Below are 22,016 nucleotides of genomic sequence, written 5' to 3'. Positions count from 1 at the left end.
CCATGATGTAATTCATTATTCTTGATACAATTTTCAGTACACGCTCCCCTCGATACTCCGATCCGCCTTTTCCGCCGCCTCTAGATCCTCCAAGCTCCCGCTGCCCAGCTCCCCCTTTTCCTCGCCGGGCGTCTTGACCAAGCTTGCCCTCTTCGCCACGTCACCTTCAGAGTCGCTCAGCGGCGGCGCGTCGCCAAGCCTATTGACAAACGGGCCGATGCCCGGGCTCGCGGCGCTGCCGAGGCTGCTGGCCGAGAGCTGGCGCGCGTGGTTGTTGTGGCTGTTGATGGTGGACTGGAGGAGGCGCGCCTCGATGGAGTTGAGGATGCTGCCGCGGCGGCGGCGGTGGTGCAGACCCGTGGCGGCGGCGGTGGGGGCGTGCTTGGACTCGCTGTCGGAGTCTTCGTGCTGCTTGTCCGAGTCGGAGTCGACGACCGAGGTGTGGCCCGAGTAGCTGCCGCCAAAGTCGCGCCCGAGATGCATAAACTGCGGCGACTTGATGGTGGAGGCGGCGGTGGCGGCGTCGGGCTGCTGGAGGGTGGTGGTCTTTGTGGTTGATGCGGTGCGGGTGATTTCCACGACGGGCTTCTTCTTGTCGGCGCTGGTTGCGGTGGCGCTGCTGGAGGATGGGGTGCCGTGGTGGTTGCTGTGGATGTGGATGTGTTCGTCTTCGTCGTCGGAGCTCATTGCCGGACGCGGCCGGTGTCGATGATGCGCCGCGACCGCCTTGTTTGACGTCACGGCCGCCTGCTCCTCATCTTTTTGCCGTAGCGTCTCCAGGTCGTGCCTTTTCAGGTACTTGCTCGTGTGATTGCACCCGTCCGGACACCCTCCCCATCGTCTCGTCACGACAAAAGTCTTGTTTCTCTGCAGCTTGACTTCATCCCTGCCTGGCGTACCCTCCCCAATCTTGCCTTTTTCCTTTTCCTTTTCCTTCAGTGCCGCCCGTTCGCGCTTCAACTCCGACCACGTGCGCAGCTTCGTCTCGAGGTTGTATTTCCCGTTATCCTGCCTTCGCATGAGCAGAAACTCGCAGTGGTCGATATTCCGCAGATCCTCAAAGTACTCCACCGTGAAGTGGTACCACTTCATCAGGAACACGCGCGACATGAGCCCGTGCGTGACCAGCACGCACACGCTCGCAAAGTCGTCCTCGCCAAACTGTCGCCACAGGCTCTCGTTGAAGCCGCTCACGCGGTCGTAGGCGTCGGCCGCGCTCTCGCCGTTGGGGATGCGGTAGAAGAAGTGGCCGTAGTCGGCGCGCTCCTGCCACATGCGCTCCATCTCGGCGCTGCAGGGCTGGAAGTTGCCAAAGTCTTGCTCGCGGAGGCGCGGCTCCTCGTAGACTTTGATGTTGGCGCGGCGGAACGGAGAGGGGCCGTCGGTGTCGGAGGTCAAGGTGGTGAGGATGCCCTCAGTCGTGTCGCGGGTGCGGCGGTAGGGCGATGTGAAGAAGTGAATCTTGTCGTCGGGACGTAGGAGCGTGCGTAGGCGCCGGCCGGCGTCGTAGGCTTGGGCCCAACCATCGGAGGTGAGCTTGACTCGGTGGTCGGGGACGGACTGATGGATGTCTCTGTTTTCTAGGCCGGTCAGTTTGGTGGCGCGTAAGCTTTGTACGTTGTCGGTCAACTTACTGTTGCCCTCGGATTGGGCGTGGCGGATGAGGATGATGAGCCGTGGCTTGGCCATGTTGGGCAGCTAGCTGTTGCACCTCGACAGCTGATGGGAGGGCACAGCGTCTGTCTTGCTTGGCTGTGTAGTATCGCAGGTTCGGCTGGTTCGTACAAAAAGGGACGAAAATAGATTGGGGGCGGGAATCGGGTGGCGCTGCTGACAAAAGAGAATCACACGATTTGGGCGGATGATGGCATGTCACAGAAAGAAGGAAAAAAGAAGCTCCAGAAGACAAGTCAAGTGTCGCAAGTCAAACCCCATGGTGGGGGGGGGGCGGGAACCAGCCCACAAGGTTCCGATAACCGGCGACACTGAAAGACGCCAACGCTCGCTAATCTCGAAATAGACGCCATCGATGATTTCTTATTTACTGCCAGCATGACTTCAATGTCGCTGCCGGCTAAACTTGTTTGGAAGGTATATAGGTGGAGAATGAGACCACCAGCGATGTCGGTGCGAAGTAGCGATTTTGTAGCTATTAGACTGGCAAGACGCAGTTAGTCTTCGACTGCCTTGTGCCTCAGTTGCGCATTTTCGTCCCTGCCATTATTTCGCCAGCCAACTTGTATTCATGTCAGTCGTACGGTTTAAGTGTGTTTCCTGACTCTCGACCTGTTGTCATGGGAGTGGGCGGCAAACTGCGGGGTAAGGCTGAGCAAGAATGACCAGCTGAAAAATGCGCCAATCATCCTTCTTACTTAATCGCTACACGGATACTGGTCTGCCTTGGGGACTAGAGGGACCCAATGGGCGGTGTGATTCAGGTCTTTACTTCCTTGCTCGTTACCTGCAGGCGTTGGCGCCTTGGTCTATCTGACGACTTCATGTGGTTGACATTGATCCGCGTGTCTTGCGATAATCACGAGGCCGGTCGTCTACCCGACAAGGCAACATGTCTGACGCTTCATCTCATCATACGGACATGCCACGACGAACCTCGCTAGCACCGGTGATGTCCTTCAAAAAAAGCAAGACAAGTCAGGGCAACACCGATGACGAGGGCCTGGTAGCTAGTTCTTCAAAGAGACAGAGGCTAAAGGACAGAACGTACACCAAAGCCGCCACGGCGAACGATTTCTTTTACGAAGACTACACTATCGGTTGGATCTGTGCCCTTTGGAAAGAGAGGGCGGCAGCAAAGGCTATGTTGGATGTGGTACACGACACGCTACGAAGGGCCGAAAATGATAGCAACACGTATGACTTGGGCAGTATTGCCGGGCACAATGTTGTCATCGCATGCCTTCCGTCAGGCTACCACGGTAACAATAACGCGGCGATTGTTGCGAGCAATATGCGCCGGACTTTTTCGTCGATACGGCTATGCTTGATGGTTGGCATTGGCGGCGGCGTACCCGGCAAAACAGACATCAGACTCGGCGATGTTGTTGTTGGCGAAGGAGTAGTGCAACACGACATCGGAAAAAATGTCGCCCGAGGCAGTCTCGCGCGAACGGGCCATGTGAATAGGCCGCCCCAGGAACTGCTAACGGCTGTCGCCAAACTCCGAGCAGATCATGAAATAGGCTTCAGCCAAATTCCCTACCATATCTCTGAGATGCTCGAACGATATCCGAAAATAACACAGTACGTTTATCGTAATTCTTTGCAAGACCGATTATTCGACAGCAAATACGAGCATGTTCAATCGGCGGACGGAGTGATGAACAACTGCGAACTTTGCGACCCCTCCAGATTGGTCAAAAGACTGCCGCGAGAGCAAACAGATGCAGAAATTCACTACGGAATCATCGCGTCGGGAAATCAAGTCATGAGGAACGGCAAGACTAGAGACGAGCTAGCATACAAGCTAAATGCACTATGTGTCGAGATGGAGGGAGCGGGCGTAATGGACGGTTTTGCCGGTCTAATCGTCCGCGGAATCTGTGATTACTCCGACTCTCACAAAAACAAAGAATGGCAAGAAGTTGCAGCAGCTGCAGCTGCAGCCTATGCAAAAGAACTTCTTTCAGCCATACCTGTCTACGGAGACAGAATCGTGCCGACAATTGCGTCGTCTTCAGATCATGTGGGTAGGTAGAAGCCCGAGCCCTACGGCGTTGTGTTCCTCGCTAACGCGGAACCTAGATCGTCAAAGACATCTCTTGGACTCTTTGAAGTTTGATCGAATGGATACACGCCGCACAAACATTGAAGCAAAATATTCGACAACATGCCAGTGGCTATTGACCAGCTCTGACTATGTGGACTGGCTAGACCCGAACCAAGCCGACAACCACCATGGCTTTCTGTGGATAAGAGGCAACCCTGGCACTGGCAAGTCGACGATCATGAGCTTTACTTGCAAAGAAATGGTGAAAGAAAAAGAGAGGATAGTCATCTCCTTCTTCTTCAATGCAAGAGGCGATGGTTTGGAGCGCTCTACTCTTGGGATGTACCGTTCTCTCTTGTTTCAGGTTCTGAGCGCATTGCCAAGGCTCCTCGACGTGTTCGACGAGCCAGAACACAAGGCTTACCTGGAAGAGATGCATACTGCTATGCTGGGCCACCAACACTTCGAGTGGCACATTGGCGTGCTCCAGGATTTACTTCGACATGCGCTGGTGAAGCTCGGCCAAACAGTGTTGACAATCTTCGTTGATGCTCTTGATGAATGCGCTGCTGATCAAGTTGAAGAACTCGTTGAGTACTTCGAAGGTGTCGGAGAAAATGTAATGCTGAAAGGATCGCAGCTCAACATTTGCTTCTCTAGCCGCTACTATCCACATCTCGACATCCAGTACGGTCGGAAAATTAATCTGGAGGATCAAGACGGCCACAAAAAGGATATTGCTATGTACATACAAAACAAGCTCAAGGTCGGCAAAAGCAAGACTGCTGAGGAGGTCAAAACAGAGATTCAGACCAAGGCGAAAGGAATCTTCATGTGGGTTGTTCTGGTCGTCGACATTCTCAAGGCAGAATACAAGAACGGCCGGGTTTTCGACGTCAAGAAGAGGCTTTCTGCCTTGCCAGCCGAACTAGGCGACCTTTTCAAACAAATTCTGTTACGGGACCAAAACAACCTCCGAGACCTGCAGCTTTGCATTCGATGGATTTTATTTTCAAGACGTCCATTGAAGTTGGAGGAGTACTACTTCGCGGCTGTATCTGGGCTCAATCCTGGCGAGTTGCGGGCATGGGATCCAGTCGAGGTTACCACAGACGACATGAGCAGATTTGTCATAAGCTCTTCGAAAGGGCTCGCAGAGACGACCAAAACCAAACTCCGAACGGTTCAGTTCATTCACGAGTCGGTACGAGAATTTTTTCTCAAGGACGGCATGCATCAGTTGTGGCCCAATCTCGCTGCTGCAGATTTTGAAAGTGCAAGTCACGCTCAACTACAGCAATGTTGTTACTCCTATCTCGGAGTCGACACTTCAGGTTACGTACGCTTGTCTCTGCCAAAAGCAAAGTCCGATGACGCCAAACAACTGCGTGCAGCTGTGTCGGGCAAATATCCCTTTCTCAAATACGCAACTCGCCATATTCTGTTTCATGCAGATGCTGCAGCCCATTCTGCTTCACAATGCGACTTTTTGGATCGTTTTCCTCTCAAGGCCTGGATTACTGTGGATAACCTCTTCGAAACGCATGAATTCCGCCGCCACACGAATGCAAGTCTTCTGTACATTCTTGCGGAAAAGAACTTAGCAAGACTTATTGAAGAAGCACTACGCTTTAACCCAATGAATGGAATCAAAGGAGAGGTCAACGAAGAGCGATACCAATATCCACTATTTGTTGCCTTGGCTAATGGTCATCGAGATGCCGTCAGATCGTTATTGCAGACAGAGGCTGTCCGCTTAGAAGATGACATCTTGGCGCGGCTGGATTATGGTTCAGATTTTCGTGTAAGACGGGGGCAAACACCGCTGTCGTGGGCTGCCGCGAAAGGACACGAAGGTTTTGTCCGGCTACTGCTTGAGACAGGCAGTGCTGTGGAGGAGAAAGATCTATCATCAGCGAAGGCATTAGTATTTGCGGCCGAGAATGGACACACCGCTATTGTGCAGCTTCTACTTGCGAAAAACCGCGATATTGGGGCGAGAGTTTCACATTCATCTTTGCTACTTCTCGCTGCCGCTAGAAATGGGCATTTTGCTGTTGTGAAGCTTCTGCTCGAGCATGGCAGTGATCTTGACGCGAGACATAACTATTTACGCACACCACTAATGCAAGCTGCTGAGGGTGGGCATATTGATATTGTGCAGTTATTACTTGAGAATGGCGCAGATGTTGATTTGGAAGATAAAAATAGCTGGACGGCGCTCATGTTCGCCGCTAGAGGAGGAGAAGAGGCTATTGTGCGGCTGCTCCTCGAGAAAGGCGCAGCTTTTGATGCGAGTACTATGGACCAGACGCCGCTGCTGATAGCTGCTCGCAATGGCCAAGAGGCTATTGTGCGGCTACTCCTCGAGAAAACCGCAGCTACTATCAATGCGAAGAATGATAGGAGCGAGACGCCGCTACAGAATGCCGATTTAAATAGATGTGAGGCTGCTGTGCGGCTGCTCCTCGAGAAAGGCGCAGATATTGATAGGGGTTTTCACAAACACGGCATGACGCCGCTGCACTACGTCACTACCTTAGGCGATGAGGCTGTTGTACGGCTGCTCCTCGAGAAAGGCGCGGCTGTTGATGCGAAGGATAGCCTAAACCAGACGCCGCTACATTATGCCGTTTCATCAGGCGACGAGGCTGTTGTACGGCTGCTCCTCGAGAAAGGCGCAGCCGTTGATGCGAAGGATGACGCGAATTTGACGCCGCTAAGGATAGCCGCTCAACTAGCCGACGAGGCTGTTGTGCAGCTACTGCTCGAGAGAGGCGCAGCTATCAATACGGAGCATAAGATAGACAAGACGCTATTGGTAGCAGCTGCTAGTTGGGGCAACGAGGTTATTGTGCAGCTACTCCTCGAGGCGCAGCTGTTGATGCGAAGGATAACGCGAACGAGACGTCGCTAATGGTAGCTGCTTATAATGGCCACGAGGCTATTGTACGGCTGCTCCTCGAGAAAGGCGCAGATACCGAAAGTGAGTCCGACGTAAGGACAACGCTACTCTGCGCTGTTCAAGTGAAGCATGCCGCTATTGTGCGGCTGCTGCTGGAACACGGCGCGGATATCAAGGCAAGTGATTCTTGCGGCAACACCGCACTGTCGTTGGCCAGGGCGAACTGTGACGAAGCTACTATCAAGATATTGGAGTCCTGTTCTTGCCCATCTGCGGAATAGATATTGTGATATAGGCGTGATGAATACCCGAGACGGATAACGTCGGCCACCCACTTAGGAACACCCCCACCAAGGAACACCCTTAATAGCTTATAAAGCTATAAATAAAAAGCCTTATAGTAATTATAGATAAGTATAATTAATTATTAAATAATTATACCTTAATAGCCTTATTATTAGAGATCTTAATATCTAATAAATTAATAATACCTTACTCTTTTATACTAAGTAATTACTAGTTAAGCTAGTAATATATATTATTAACCTTAATAATTATTATAAATAATCTATTTAGATTTAACTAAACTTTTATATACTTTTTAGTATAAAAATTAATAATCTCTTATTAAAAATAATTAATCTTAGTTTCCTTTATAATAATAATATTATTTTATATATTAATTCCCTTTTAGAGCTTTTATAGTATTAAGTAGCTTATTAATAAGGTCTTTAATAAGTATTTAAGGCTAGAAAATAACCTTTTAATATTAAAACTATTTAATAGTATAATAATAATAAGAGATAGCTTTTTTAAAGACTTTTTTAGTATAATTAGATATTATTAAAACTTTATTATAAATAAGGGACTTATTAAGGGCTTTATAATATTAATAGGCTAAAATTTTAATATTTACTAGTTAATAAAAATATTTTTTTTAGTTATTCTAAGGTCTTATACTTTAAGATAATACTATAAGAAGAGCTTTTTACCTAATAATAATAAGTTAATAATAGTTAAATACCTTTTAAGATATAACTTATAATAGCTCTTTATAAGCTTAAAGATAGTTATATTAAGAAAGTAAAAGATATAAAAGCTATATATTAGTAAGAATAAGATATAAATATTATTATTATAATATTCTTATAAAGATTAGGCTATATAATAACTTTTATAACTATTAATAACTAATAATTAATAACTTAAAAGTAATAGTCTTATTTTAAAGATAAAAATTATTTATAACTAGTAAATAATAATATTATTATTTATCTAGTTTTTCTTTATAATATTGAAATACTAGTAAGTATATATAAGGAACTAGGGCGCTAGGTAAACCACTTAGCTATAGAGATTAAAAAGATTAAGCAATACTAGACTGTAGCTAAGTATCCCTAGCATCCACTATATAGCTTTAAGGTCCCTAATAATATAGAGCTTTTATTATAGACTAGCCCTAGGGCGTCTATAAATAGGCGTTATAATTATTATTAACTCTCTTAAAGAGAAGAAAGAGAAGAAATAAGAAGATAGTAAGCCCTTTCTATTTTATAGTAGTCTAGGTTTTATATAGAGTTAGTATAGAGTTTAGCTAATATCTTAGTGAAGTTAATTTAGAGCTTAGCTAGCTAAGACCTAACCTGTGCTATCTAAGTTATAATAGTGGGCTAAAGCCTAGTATCTTTATAGCTTTAAGTTATTAAGAAAGTACTATTATTAAATACTATTATCTTAGAAGATAACTAGTAGGTTAAACTTCCTATTTATAACTAATATATACTTAATAATTATACTCTAAAAGTGCTACTTAGACTGCCTTTTTAGAGCTATTTACTTTTCTAATAATCTTATTATTAAGCTATTCTTTTAGAGGCCTATTATAAGTCCTATCTTATTTATATTATATTAGTATCTTAGAAAGATATTATATAGTATAGGAATTTTAAGAAGTTAGAAAAAAGTCTTTATAGTATTAGTTAATATACTATTTACTCTCTTTAAATTAATTCTTTTATCTTCTAAGGTCTTAATCTCTTTATTTACTATAAAGATCTTACTAATTAGTTCTTTCTAATTAATTATAAGTTACTATTAGATAAAGAGATCTACTATATTATCTTTTAAATCTAATAATATATAAGTATATTACTAATAGAGTCTTAAGTTAGGATTTAGCTAGCTAAATATATCTTTTAAGCACTTAAAAGGTATTATATTAACTTAAAAGCCTCCTTTTTTAATTACTTTCCTCTTAGCTAGCTAATAAGTATTAGTTAAGGAATTCCTTAATACCTTATACTTATAGATTAGCTTATACTACTAATAATATCTTATATAGTATTTTAAAGGTCTTATTTAGTATATTTATCTTTTATAAAAATAATAATAAAAAATAGCTTAATAATAATAATAATTATTATATACGATATTATAATTATTATAATATAGTTAATAGAGAGTTAAAGACGTGTTAGGGGTGTTCCTAGGTGGGGGTGTTCCTAAGTAGGTGGCCGACGTTACCGCGCCCCATCGCCATGTCGGGTCACTTACAGTGGTGTAGATGGAGAGCAGATCTGCGGCAATACTACGTCAACACTCACCACAGACCGTCAATCCACTTTCCTTTAATTCCAGTTGATGGAAATGATCCTTGATTCATCATTTCTCCGTTTCGGCTATCAACTTCTTCTTCTTCTCCACCACCTTTTGCCAGACTACTTTGGAGTTAGTTGATTACACCGCGTTATGCAGTCGCTTACATAATGACCCCGGGTCGCATGCACGCCATCCAGGCACCAAAGCTGCAGGTCGTTTTGGTGAGCGCAGCGCTAAATTGGCTTGCTCTTGACAAAAGGCAGCCCTCAACGTTTGCAGCTTCATAGCCCTTTTACAATCTCGCTCACTACCTCGTTCATAATCACCGACTGCAACAACCAAAGAGTTCTTCGAATACCCATTCAGTCGACACCTCGCTCAACAGCGCATTCCAACAGGTTTCTCGCCATCGCAGTCCTCTCAGCGCTCCGCCTAGTCGCAAACTCTTGTCCAAGAACCGAAATCAAAACCACACATCCAGAGCCAAGGCGTGCATAGACACACAGTAACATCAGCAACATGTCCGCCGACGTCCCCGAATCCATCCCAACCTCCGCCGACCCTCGCTCCCAGCGTCCCACCAAGCGCCGCGCCCTCTCCCCGACCTCTGCGCAAGCCGCCTCCCTCGACGCGCTCTTCGCCAAGCCCGACCGTGACATCCGCCTCCCCTCGGACGGCCGCCCGACCAACTCCGGCAGCCGCCCTCCCGAAATCGTCACCAACGTGCAGGGCTCCTCGGCGGGCGCCGGCTCCGGCGAGTTCCACGTGTACAAGGCGGCGCGCCGCCGCGAGTACGAGCGCCTGCGGGCCATGGACGCAGAGGTCAAGCGCGAGACGGACCAGGAGGTGTTTCTGAGGGTAAAGACGGAGAGAGAGAAGCGGGACGAGGAGAAGACGAGGAAGAATAGGGAGCGGAGGGAGAAGATGAAGGCGCGCAAGGCGAAAAAGGGCAAAGCTGGCGGTGGCGGGGGTGAGGGAGGTGATGGGACGACGACGAATGGGCAGGGCATTAAGCCGGCGCGGGTCGTCGCTGATCGGGGAGATGACGATGAAATTACGAGCGAAAATGGCAATGCGACTGCGGCTGCGTCAGAGCCAGGACTCGTCATTCACGACGACGATTAAAATAGATCAGATGAACCCAAAAGCGAGATAGATTGTATATACAGTGATACCCATACTACCAACATCAGTCACCACCCGCATCTGTGCAGTATGCATCTCCGAAAGTCCTTCTTTCCTTCTTTCCGTTGATATCTATTCGCCAACATGGCCCTGCCTTGTCTCGTACAGTATCCGGGTATCTTACCCACGTTCTCTATCCCCTCTTGTGTGTCTATCTCTCTCTGGCATTGTTTAATTTTCGTTACTTGTTGTTTTTCTCGGCTTTTTCTTTTTCTTGTGCAGTTGAATTACTCGTCGACACCGCCGCCTCCAACACCAGGGGCGCCGCCCTGCAGCTTCTTGGCGCTGCAAATGTCGTCGACTCTCAACAGCAGGCAGGCAGACTAGGGCATGTTAGCACATCTTCCTTCACTCGCGTTTTGTGGGCAGTAAAGCTTACCTCGACAGCAGTCTTGATGCTCTGCAGCTTGATCGCCTGCGGCTCCCACACTCCATACTCCTTCATGTCCACTATCGTGCCGCTGTCGCCGTTTACACCCCACGAGCTCTTGCCCTCAGCCTGCTTGGCGCGGAGATCCGTGAGCACACGGACGGGGCTCTTGCCGGCGTTTTGGACAAGAGTTCTGGGAATGACCTCAAGGGCATCAGCAACAGCCTTGTAAGGCCACTGCTGAACACCCTCAATCGACTTGGCGCGCTGGTTCAGGCGCACTGACACAGCCATCTCGGTGGCACCACCACCGGGCGACAGGCGGGGGTGGAACATGACGTTGCGGGCGACGCCCATGGCGTCCTGCAGGTTACGCTCAATCTCGTTGAGCACGTCCTTGGAGGGACCGCGGAGCAGGACAGTGCAGGCCTTGGGGTCCTTGCACTTGGTGAGGAAGGTGAAATACTCGTCGCCAATCTTCTCAATCTCGAAAAGACCACACTTGGTGCCGACGTCCGAGTCGACGAGGTCCTCGACGCGATTGACAATGGTGGCGCCTGTAGCACGGGCTATTCTGTTGTTGTCGGTCTTGCGGACTCTGCGGAGAGCTGTGATGTTGGCCTTCATGAAGTAGTGCTGGGCGAGGTCTAATTGATAAATGTTAGCATAATTTTGGGACAAAAAGTGACGTTACTGACCAGATACACCCTTCTCGGTGATGACCAGGTCGGGCTTGACGGCAATGATGGCCTCGCAGATGGTCTTGATCTGCTCCTCCTCAATCTGCAGAATGCGGTTCCAGTCTTCCTCCTTGGAGATTTCAATGTTGGTCTGGGACTCGCCCTTCTTGTACTCGAGGGGGCAGTCGAGGAGAACGATGCGGGGGTTCTCGATGCGCCGGCGCATCTTGGGATGTGTGATATCTTTGTTGAGCATCAGGCCGTCGAGGACCTGGCTGTCCTCAATCTCGCCACCGGGCACCTTTTCAATACGTGCGTAGCGCTTGACGTCCACCTCGGTGTTTCCGTTGCCGGCCTCCCAGGTGACGGTACGGACAGCCTTGAGGGCAAGGTTGCACATCAGGTCCATCCAGCGGCTGACAAACTTGGTGCCGATGGAGGAGGAGATGAGCTTGGCCATGGCCTCGTCGTCGTTGACGTCGATCGGGGAGGAGACTTCTTCAATAATCTCGAGAGCATCTGCGAGGGCGCGCTTGAAGGCGGAGATGATGACTACGGGGTGAATGTTGCGCTCAAGCTGGGGGAGAGCCTGGGCAAGGATCTCACCAGCTGCTGGTGGTCAGTACGAGCATGCGATATGGATGCGTGGAGCTCTGCGTACCCAGGATGATGACGGTGGTGGTACCGTCACCGACTTCCTCGTCTTGTGTGCGGCTGAGCTCAATCATGCTCTTGGCGGCCGGGTGGGAAACCTCAATCTCGCGGAGGATAGCGTGGCCGTCGTTGGTGAGGACGATGCCGCCCATGGGGTCGAGCAGCATCTTGAGCATGGCCTTAGGACCGAGACATGATCGAATAATGTCGGCAACCCTATTAGCGCTTCTGGTTAGCGATATGGACCGAATTTGTCGAGTAGGCAAAGTGGCGGTGCACTGTTGAGGTCGTCGTCACGTACGTCTTGGCGGCAGCAATGTTGGAGAGCTGAGCTCTTCTTCCGGTCTGCCTTTCACCACCGGCATTGGTGTCTGCCGAGGATAGATTGTCAGTACCAATTGTATTTTGATTGTCTTAGCACGCGGCGCTCAGCCGAAGCAAAAGGCGGCGCAGGCAGCAAGCTGGAATCGGCGGAGGCGGGGGGTGCAAAAAGGATATTTTTGGTGGGACGTACTCATAACCACAACAGGAGCTTGCATGTTGGGCGAATGTGTGCTTCTTTGGGGGAAGAGATTTCAGAGGAAGCAAGGGCACGTCGAGGACCAACACACGCGACAAGGAGAAGCAGTGAAGATATGTAAAAGGCAGGGAGGTAGCTGGTGACGGGTCGTGGAGGGGTGGTTTTGCAGGAGAAGGCGGATAAAAGTTGGGGTGGGCCGTATCACGACCTCTGCCTTTGCTAGGCGGTGCTGGCGCTGCCAACAGGGTGCTGATGTGAGGTACCACCCGTCAGCTCTTTGGTGCGCTTTTGGCGGAAAAGCGAGACGCTAGGTACATGGGCAGCCTAGCCCGCCAGATCCAGCAGCTTCCATCTACCCAGGGCTGTTGGGGCGCTGCCAGCCCTGCGCCTCCTGCTATTGGCCGCTGGCCTCTGCTGGCCCGCCCACACAAGACCGAAATTGGGGTCCCCTCACTCAGTCCTGTCCGTGCAGGAAGTATCTTTACACCCAAGGAAGCCGCAGGGGTACCTCGAACCTCAGCAACGCCGCGACCGCCTACCACGATAAGGATTTACGCATTCAGCTTCACTGATCCCCAATCTACAACTCTAATCTGTCGACAGTTGTGATAATCATATCTAGCTTGCTATACTCAATGCTCCAATTTATTGTCCTCTTTTCCAACCCCAAACCATCACATGTGCCCCCTGTACTCCCGCTATACGAAACGCCATCGCATCGCGGATTACCTCAGCGCCTTACCCGCTACAGTAACCAGCTTGCTACGTGAGATGCCCAAAGAGGCATTCTGCTCGGCAAATATCTGACACGCGCCCTCCGCTCCCCCAAAATTTACGCTATAAGCTCACCTCCGCACGCCGAATGCCATTTCTCCAACGTTAGCCCGCTGCCGCATGGCCGGTGCCTCGTCTGCGAACCGTTTGAGCCGAGGCGTAGCTCCTCAATGGGCCACATGTGTACCCTCCATCTTTTCAATGGACAACCAGGCACCCAAATCATCAGGATCGTAGCGCAGAGCGATGTGTGCTTCATCGAGCCCTTTGCGTCTTGCTTGTCGTGATGCGAACGTGTAGGCAAGTTCGTGTCACTGCGACGTGCCGTCCGGTATGCAGCCATGAGCAACGAAGCGCCAACCACAACCGCCGCATCGGCACCCCGTAGTCTGCGCACTGCCGTTTAGCCCCTGTTTCCAGGCCGATCACCACTGCTTCGGAAGACCGATCATCCACTTGCATATTCAGACTCGTTGTCCACTTCTGCAGCCTCATTGCCCGTGGCCTAGACCAAGAGGTTGGGCTTGCTCGAGCTGGTGAAGCTATCAGATACTCTTGTCGGCGCCCTGCGATCTTAATCACCCCAATGAGAGTATACGACCAAATATCAACATGTATTTAGGCCAGATTCCGTTCCGGCGCAATGCTCTCCCCAGTGGACTAGTAAATAACTACATCTCCGCCATGTCACTACCGGTAGCTAAAGCAAATTCCATTTCAAGCTATTGACAAGATGTCCTACAGTACTTGTACTCGGTTGAAAACTCACTGCTGCTGCTATATTTGAGCATCACAGCTCGCGCGACAAGGACGATGGCGTTCGGCTCGACCGTTTCGCGCCGTGGCGACGCATCCTCTGCGAAAAGAGGCTCGACTCCGGGAGTTTCTCAAGCGGCAGCTGGTCGCAGGTGGACAGCTGAAGCGCGACCTGCAGCCTCTAGCTATGTTTTCTTCTGCGTTTGGTGTGAGCAATCCAAGTACACGGTCGCGTTTAACGTAGTCTGAACCCACACGCTCCGCATCTTCCTTTCGAATTGCCCAGCTTCTTCTTCTTCTTCCTCGTCGTCCAGATCTGTATTGCTCCCGGCATGGAGTTTTTCGAGTAGCATCTCTGTTGACTGGCAAGCGCGCTTCGAGTTGCCCTTGGTCGCGGTGGCGGCCCTGTGCGGTGGAAAGATGCGGTCAAACGCAGCAGGATTCTGTTGGAGGCGGCCAAGATCCATCGAGATACCCTGAAGGAGTCTGTCCCGAACCGACATGATCTTTGGTGGCTTCGTAGTTGCAGAGGCAGGAGGACCTGTACTGGGTGCCACGATGGTCTTGGACAGATTTAGCTGTGCCGGTCGTCGTCGGACTTGGCGGAGCAGAGGATTTGGCAGAAGCTTGGGGTGCTTTATTGGTGGTGCTTTGGAAGAGCTGAGACGCTTGCTGACTCTCTCGTTCTCTGTTTCACCCATCGTGTGAATTTTGCTGTGAATCTTCGCAAGTGACCGAACCAGCTGGTCGGCCATGGCGCAGGCTTATAACAACGATTTGCGTAAATGAAGGACTGTGAAGAAACGAGAAACGAAAAACGAGAGTCGTTCTTCGTAAAAGACTTTATGGGCCGGAAAGAACGCATTTCGAGGGGCAAAACGTCTGGCAACTGTTTGTTGCCAGCTGGCAACAAACGGCGCGCTCCAGAGACTACATCCTTCAGCATCAAAATGGCTATTGCGGAAAAGCATCCTCCGTCTATCAATCCCGGGTTTGTGACAAATAGGTTGGTGTTAACTGCAATGCTACACAGGCGGGAAAACGCACAGCAGGCATGATGAGTTCTGCGCGCAACCCTGGCATTGCTGCCTTGCGCCCGCTGTCACTGTAGGGTCTGCACTGGCTGCCATTCTCGTCGCTGTCTCACCACCTCGACCGTGAACAAACACCACGGCCCAGTTGTGTAACCGTGAACGTGCACATACCTCGGTTGCCTAATATGGATTTACAACGATAAGAAGGATGGATATAAAAAGGATAGATAGCCCATCCCCCTTTTCCTGAAAGCCTTGACCAAACTACTCTCGAACAAAACAGCACACACTAGATCGAGGCTAATCGAATCGTCATGTCTTCACCCGAGCCCGAGCCCCAAGCCATCCCAGCCCTTGATGAACTGAAAAAAATTCTGGCCGAGGAAAAGCACTTGTACGCGTGCGGTGGTCGGATTCCCATTGCAACACCCACCGTTGAGAGCGAAGGCGAGGCATCACCATCGACTTCTTTCTCTACACGGCCGCGGCAATCGGCTCCAGTCACGATCCGATGGGATATGAGTGGACTATCGCATGCCGACGACTCTCCATGTCGTCGCAAAGTGACCCTTCCCGCTACCCAGAAAGCCGATCGCGATGCCCTTAGCGGTCTGATCAAAGATTGCCAACCAGCGACTTTTGGCTTGAAAGGCCAAGATGTTTATGACGAGACGTATCGCAAGGCACTAAAGATGAATCCAGACGCGTTTTGCAGCACTTTCGATCCATACTCGACTGGAATCATTGACATAGTCGCGCAAATGCTTCTTCCGAGCTTCGGCCATTCGACAACACGGCGAGCAGTAGATGCGAAGCTCTACAAACTCAATGTGAGTGGTCTAGTAGAGCCATTTCGTTTTACCGACAGTACTGACTGCGGACTCTTCTCTCTCCAGATTTACTCTGGCCCATCTGGCATGTTCAAGGCTCATGTTGACACGCCTCGTTCCCCGACACAATTTGGGTCTCTCGTCGTTTGTCTCCCCGTGGAGCACCGGGGCGGGCAGCTTAAAGTTCGCCACCAAGGTGAAGAGACGACCTTTGATTGGAGCATGCTTGCCGATCGGGACGAGACTATGCATATCGAGTGGGCAGCTTTTTACAGCGACTGCGAGCACGAAGTCATGCATGTTTCTAGCGGAAACCGGCTCACGCTTACTTACAATCTCTTCGCGGTTCATGGGGCCGGGCGCTTGACGGGCAATTCATTGACACTGGACCCGACGCGCCTGCCGTTGTACCACGCCATCGAGAGAATGGTCAACCAAGACCCTTTTTCTGGAAACGGTGCGTTACATTAGATTCAACATTACACAGACAACTTGTGCTGACTCGTGACGCTGTAGGCGGCACGCTGGGCTTCTGGTGCTCCCACGCCTACGCCTACAACGACAGTCAGGAAGCGCCCCTTCCTGCGACTCTGAAGGGCGCTGATGCAGCTATCTGGGAAATTCTTAAGGCACTCGGCATCCATGTTACGGTATCGCCAATCTTGAAAATGGACGATGACATTCGACCTTACCTTAAAGAACGCGTTGAGGATAACAAATACAACGAAAAATGGGTGCCTGCTCAGATGCCGTCACAGTGGATCATTGGGAAAAAATTCGGCATCATGGCAGACCGAGGAGGTTCAGTGGAAGAGACTAGAGACCATTACAAGATGTACAAACGTTGGGGGTCCTACAGTGACGGCCCAATTTATTGGCTCACGACGCCAACTCATGCTCAGCTCCAACTCATCTACGTAGCGGTAAGTTTCCAGCCCCATAGATCGAAGGGGTTCTTTTTTTTTGCACGCTAACTCTCCCATGTTAGTACGGCAACGAGGCCCGGGCCAAGGCCTTGTACTCACATTGTGCCATTCTCGCAACTCTGCCCCCAAAGGATTCGGCCTCTACCGGATAGAGACCATGCTTTTTTGGCTGCATCGCTGCGTTTATATCTGATTGCACACTTTTGGCCATCAGGGCTGAGCATAGCTGGAATTGGCATAGGCTAGTGAACGGGTTGCGGCGGTCCTAGAATGCCGGAGCATCATTTCACTACTTCGCGAAATATATATAGTGGAATAGCGATCAAGAAGATAAATTCAGAAACCGCGCTCACTGGTGATTCTTTTCACCTGCTTTCCGTTTGACTTACACGTGCCGGATCATCGGCCGCTGTGACAGCAGAGTTTCACGGCAGTTTTTAGTGAGCATTCCGTTACCGTAGAGTAATCGGACCGCCCGAGCGCAGCGCCGGGCCAATTTGTTCGGCCGCCTCCCTCGGCTAAGCGGAGTGTGGCGACGGATTAGCGTCTAGCGCCCTCCGCATTGGATCGAACCTTGCAGAAGATATATAACTGGCAGCCGTCACAGTTCGATCTGGCTTGAATTGACTTGAATCATAGAGGCACACAGAAAACAGTCGGCCAACATGGGAAGAGCCCAAGAACACAACCAACACTCCATGGTCGCGGATTGGCCCAAGGCCGATCCCAAGACGTGGAACAGAGCCCAGCGCCTCGTCGACTACCTCCGCCTGTATCCCATCTACCCGGACGAGCCGCCGCCCAAGTTCGCAAAGACGGACAAGATCCCGTTCATGCCCGCGTGGTCGCAGCACCGCTACATCCTCGTCTACGCCGCGGTGCCGCTGCTCCTGCACCAGGCGTGGGTCTCGCTGACGGGCATCCCCATGGGCAAGATCGCCGCGGCCCTCTTCTACTACACGGCGTACAAGCTCATCGCCGTGCGTGAGGTGCGCCTGCTGCGCGGGCTCATCTACCAGCACGGCGTGCTCGACGGCGACGTCGCCCGCGACGGCATCCCCAACACGGGCGCGTGGAAGATCATCGGCGAGCTGGAGAAGACGATGGGGTTCCGCATGGCCATGGCCGCGTTCCTGACGTACGACCCGGCCGTCTCCCCGCTGCAGGCGCTCCGCGACACGAGCACCTACGCGCCGTTCCTCGCCAAGCTGTGCCTCTACGGCGTGGTGCTCGACTTCTTCTTCTACTCGTACCACCGCGCGTGCCACGAGCTGCCGGGCCTGTGGAAGTACCACCGGACGCACCACCTGGCCAAGCACCCGACCGCCGTGCACTCTGGCTTCGCCGACGACGAGCAGGAAATCATCGAGATCCTGATTGTGCCGTTCCTGACGTACCTGACGCTGTCGGCCGTGGGCCTGCGGCTGGGCTTCTACGAGTGGTGGATCTGCTTCGAGTATCTGACCTGGGCCGAGGTCTGGGGTCACTGCGGCCTCCGCGTGCACGGCGTGGTGCCGTCGCCCATCTCTGCGGTGCTCGGCGTGCTGGGCATGGAGCTGGCGCTCGAGGACCACGACCTGCACCACCGCAAGGGCTGGAAGAAGAGCTTCAACTATGGCAAGCAGACGCGTGTCTGGGACCGCCTGTTTGGCACAACCACCGACAGGCTGGAGGCGGACAAGTCAAATATCGATTATACGAAACGCGTACCAATGTCTCTGCACTAGATAGACGTGTGTTCAATAGACGACTCTTGCATATTAATGTTTACTTGTTCTCTCGGTGATTGATAACGATTGTGCTGGTGCAACGAATCATAACATAAACTGGTTCAATAATAGGGATGAAGAATTGACTGCTTAATTGCCATGGTGAAAATTCGGACGTTCTTTTGCACGGGCTTTATCGGTAGTGAGACTTGCTGCTGACCACTGGTGTAGGGTAGGGGAAACCATTTACAGCAGGACTGGTAAAGGGCAGTAATTTTCCCGGCTACCAGATTAAGAAAATGAAATCAACGACGCGAAGCATCTGGATTGAGAGCTGATACGAGACGGAAGAGTGATGATGCTTTTTTCACTGGCCCTGTGGCTCCTCACCACTTCATTAGGTCGTCAGGAGCTTTCGCGCATTTCTGCTACAGCTACACACATGGGCAATCAACGAAAACGCAATTATATCGCCTGTAGTTCTACGTAACCTTGACAATGTTGCTATCCACGCGCGAAGAGGTTTTTGCTCTATTATCAGCTTTTCACATGTATCGCGCTGTAACTCGCAGTGCCTGGAGACCAGAGCAGTGCCCAGCCGGGCAACCTGGAGTCTGAGGTGCGCGAATACTTCCATCTAACAGTCGAGGGAGGCTAAAGAATGCGGGTAATACCGGCCTTAGGACATCGAGTACTGAGATTCTTCCTGATGAGGGAACACCTTTGCAGTCCTGCCAGGAAGCGGTATCCAACAGCGTCGTGATGTCCACAGCAGGCTCATCACTGAAAACGCAGCTGCGACAACACCATTTAGTGACAGGTTTATCCGCTTACCCGCAAAAAGCGCGAAAATCAAGTCAAAAATACAATCCAATTAATGAGAGTAAACCAAACGCCCCGATTCAGTCGCAATATACCTGTGAAACCTCGATCAGACACTTTCAGACGCCCAAGGTCGGCACATCTTGAGCGGGCATAATTCCGCAGGCAAGATTCAGGCATGGCGCCATGATTGATAAGGCGTACTATTACAGTCTCACAATGAAACATGGTTCGTCGGCTTGCATAATTTAATTTATCGTCGCCTTATGCGCCTGTTTCCTCACTGCCCCCTTGCACTGCAGGCCTGGCGCCACTGACATGTCTTCCCCGGACTGGTTCACCATGGTACACACGAAGTACGCGTATATGCAGCAAGTAAAACCAGTTTTTTGTCCTCAGTGTATTTTTATTTTTATATGCATGCTGCAACGGTTTGACATGGGGGGGCCTTCATATAAGTAGAGCTGCAATAATAGATGCGACCAGGTCACCCCCCTACCTACCCTCGGCAGGCTACATCGAGAGTGGCGAATATGCAGGAGACATGGTGTAATTTACCGTGCATATGCGCGCCGATAATAACAAAAATAACAAACCATAAATCAAGTGATTCTAGCCATCTATTCTGACCAGCATCATTCGGATGCTGGGTTCGGCGCCTAATGTTACGAACGTGAGCCGGCGACCATTTGGCCGGCGACCATTGGACCGGAGACAGCGACAGGCTGGACTCAAACTGGACATATTGAACGAGGCTACGCACGCCAAACGCGGCTCTGCGCCCTGACAGCAGCATTTTTCTTGACCAAAAACATTTGCACTAATTTGCAGTGTAAGGAACTGGTGGTGCAGTCTCCATTTGGGCTGCTGGATTGGACAGTCGCCACTGCTGGTGGCTTGGTGGCGTGGCTGCACCGACTAGGTAGTTAAGTTCCCTTGCCGCTTTGTTTTGTGTTCATCATCTGGTCGCTTTGCCAAGGCCCAAAATTGTGCATTTTATGCACAGCAAACGGTGGCGAATACGTTGGGGCAAAACGGTTGCCTGAGCGCTTCACTCACGGGTTTCAAGCTATCGCATCAGCGTGTGTAGACAATATTTATCGTATGCGACGCTAATGAGAAAACATAAGCATACTATTTAAGATGCGTTGCTTCGTATTCTGGGTATTAGTCTTTATTTGTGCAACATCCGGCTCGAGACTGTTTATTCCACCGTCTCAATCGTCCCATTTGCCATCATCTTTTCGTTACGTGCCTGGCTATGAATCCTCCAAAGGTAATAAAGCTGAGCAATGCCGGCGACTCTGTTGTATGGATTAGTTCTCCTCTTTCTGTTGAGGACACGTGCAGGACTGAACTAACACAGATGCGATGCAGCAGCAACCACCAACCAGCGCCAATCGCTGTTCAAGGCTCCCGCTGAAGCTGCCGTGGCTGATATATATCCGCTTGTCCAAGCCTTCCGAGCCAGCAGAGAGATCCCGTCGCGAGTAGCGTCCGTCACGGCTGCTATAGCCCTTGATCAAGAGTGCCGCCGCTGGAATGAGTGCCACCTGCGTTATGGCCAGTGCAGGCATAACCCAGGCTGAAGGTCGCGGGTCGGATTGCGATCGCGGCCCAATCAGAGGTACAAATAGCACCACACATAAGCCGGCCTGCTGTAGCGTTAGCAAATCATGAAGTGAGGCAAGGATCGGAGGCAACCCACGGCGCCGACAGAGTAGGCGGACGCGATCAGAAGGTCGTGGCCCGGGTTTCTGGCAAGAACGGGGATTGCAAAGCCTAAGATTGCAAGATCAACCACCCAGCGAACAATACCCCAGTATCTGAATCTCGTATATGCATTGTTGATGAATGGGTAATGCCCGAAATTCGTTCGGAGTAGATTGCTAGACATGATTCAATGGCGCTGGTTGCTTTTGAAGATGAAGAAGAATATTCCGATGAGCCCAGCCGCTCCGGGCGGGTTTTCAGGAGAATTTATTCAGTCGAAGCTTGCAAGATAGATTGCTTCGCCTTCGGTACTTGTTCAGCCTTATTTCCATCGATGACGCCAAACCCGACCCAATTCCCCGGTGCCAAGCCAGACCGGGCGCAAAAAGAGCCTGTGAGCGCGAACAGCCAAGAACTGGCCACCTTGGTTGTCAGACTGCCAAGATGATAGCATGTTCTTGGGCTACTGACGGAGGATCATTTCTTTTGGGACGTCAATGTGCACGTTCTTTGCTGCTGCTTCGCAGAGGTTTCTCCGAGCCGTTGCAGGCATAGGGGCAGGTCGCGATGTGACGTCATAACGAAGGCCTCACCTCAGCACCAATTCGGGCATAAGTCATGGACTCTCTGGTAATATATAAATAGCCTTGGAACAGATCTGAATGGTGTTTTCTTCTTGAAAACATGAGCTGAGAAAGCCTCAAGTATCAGGTCGCTGAGATGGCCAGCTCTGGTTTGGGACTACCAGCCTGCAGCATGATGACGGAGGTGCTACAAGTCGGAGAAATGTTACAGTCGACGTAGTAAGGCAAA

The 22,016-nt window shown here is 50.6% G+C and overlaps 8 protein-coding genes across 8 annotated transcripts; 4 read left to right on the top strand and 4 right to left on the bottom strand.

Moving 5' to 3' along the window:
• Positions 1–33: 33 nt before the first annotated feature.
• LMH87_007878 (uncharacterized protein) lies at positions 34–1,689 on the bottom strand (the record flags this gene model as incomplete). Its single annotated transcript, XM_056200570.1, has 2 exons — positions 34–1,580; positions 1,635–1,689. 2 exons carry the CDS (start codon positions 1,687–1,689, stop codon positions 34–36), a joined length of 1,602 nt encoding a protein of 533 aa, XP_056057748.1.
• Positions 1,690–2,566: 877 nt separating this feature from the next.
• On the top strand, positions 2,567–6,644 carry LMH87_007877 (uncharacterized protein; the record flags this gene model as incomplete). Its single annotated transcript, XM_056200556.1, has 6 exons — positions 2,567–3,261; positions 3,670–3,707; positions 3,763–4,931; positions 5,003–5,066; positions 5,122–6,006; positions 6,205–6,644. The coding sequence occupies 6 exons, from the start codon at positions 2,567–2,569 to the stop codon at positions 6,642–6,644; spliced, it is 3,291 nt and encodes a 1,096-aa protein (XP_056057747.1).
• Positions 6,645–9,749: 3,105 nt separating this feature from the next.
• LMH87_007876 (uncharacterized protein) lies at positions 9,750–10,355 on the top strand (the record flags this gene model as incomplete). The annotated part of the gene is made up of 1 exon (XM_056200545.1): positions 9,750–10,355. One exon carries the CDS (start codon positions 9,750–9,752, stop codon positions 10,353–10,355), a length of 606 nt encoding a protein of 201 aa, XP_056057746.1.
• Positions 10,356–10,642: 287 nt separating this feature from the next.
• On the bottom strand, positions 10,643–12,658 carry LMH87_007875 (uncharacterized protein; the record flags this gene model as incomplete). The annotated part of the gene is made up of 6 exons (XM_056200533.1): positions 10,643–10,738; positions 10,795–11,432; positions 11,484–12,074; positions 12,127–12,335; positions 12,421–12,490; positions 12,634–12,658. The coding sequence occupies 6 exons, from the start codon at positions 12,656–12,658 to the stop codon at positions 10,643–10,645; spliced, it is 1,629 nt and encodes a 542-aa protein (XP_056057745.1).
• Positions 12,659–14,350: 1,692 nt separating this feature from the next.
• LMH87_007874 (uncharacterized protein) lies at positions 14,351–14,870 on the bottom strand (the record flags this gene model as incomplete). Its single annotated transcript, XM_056200522.1, has 2 exons — positions 14,351–14,366; positions 14,425–14,870. The coding sequence occupies 2 exons, from the start codon at positions 14,868–14,870 to the stop codon at positions 14,351–14,353; spliced, it is 462 nt and encodes a 153-aa protein (XP_056057744.1).
• A 647-nt stretch (positions 14,871–15,517) lies between these two features.
• LMH87_007873 (uncharacterized protein) lies at positions 15,518–17,111 on the top strand (the record flags this gene model as incomplete). Its single annotated transcript, XM_056200511.1, has 4 exons — positions 15,518–16,033; positions 16,100–16,490; positions 16,550–16,956; positions 17,022–17,111. The coding sequence occupies 4 exons, from the start codon at positions 15,518–15,520 to the stop codon at positions 17,109–17,111; spliced, it is 1,404 nt and encodes a 467-aa protein (XP_056057743.1).
• Positions 17,112–17,624: 513 nt separating this feature from the next.
• LMH87_007872 (uncharacterized protein) lies at positions 17,625–18,686 on the top strand (the record flags this gene model as incomplete). The annotated part of the gene is made up of 1 exon (XM_056200500.1): positions 17,625–18,686. The coding sequence occupies one exon, from the start codon at positions 17,625–17,627 to the stop codon at positions 18,684–18,686; it is 1,062 nt and encodes a 353-aa protein (XP_056057742.1).
• A 2,008-nt stretch (positions 18,687–20,694) lies between these two features.
• Positions 20,695–21,387, bottom strand: LMH87_007871 (uncharacterized protein; the record flags this gene model as incomplete). Its single annotated transcript, XM_056200487.1, has 3 exons — positions 20,695–20,794; positions 20,853–21,145; positions 21,199–21,387. The coding sequence occupies 3 exons, from the start codon at positions 21,385–21,387 to the stop codon at positions 20,695–20,697; spliced, it is 582 nt and encodes a 193-aa protein (XP_056057741.1).
• Positions 21,388–22,016: the final 629 nt, after the last annotated feature.

The sequence above is a fragment of the Akanthomyces muscarius genome, assembly GCF_028009165.1.
Source record: "Akanthomyces muscarius strain Ve6 chromosome Unknown contig_15, whole genome shotgun sequence".
In the NCBI taxonomy this organism is placed as follows: Eukaryota; Fungi; Ascomycota; class Sordariomycetes; order Hypocreales; family Cordycipitaceae; genus Akanthomyces; species Akanthomyces muscarius.
The sequence above is the reverse complement of the archived record's forward strand: the minus strand, read 5'-3'. Positions and strand labels throughout refer to the sequence as shown.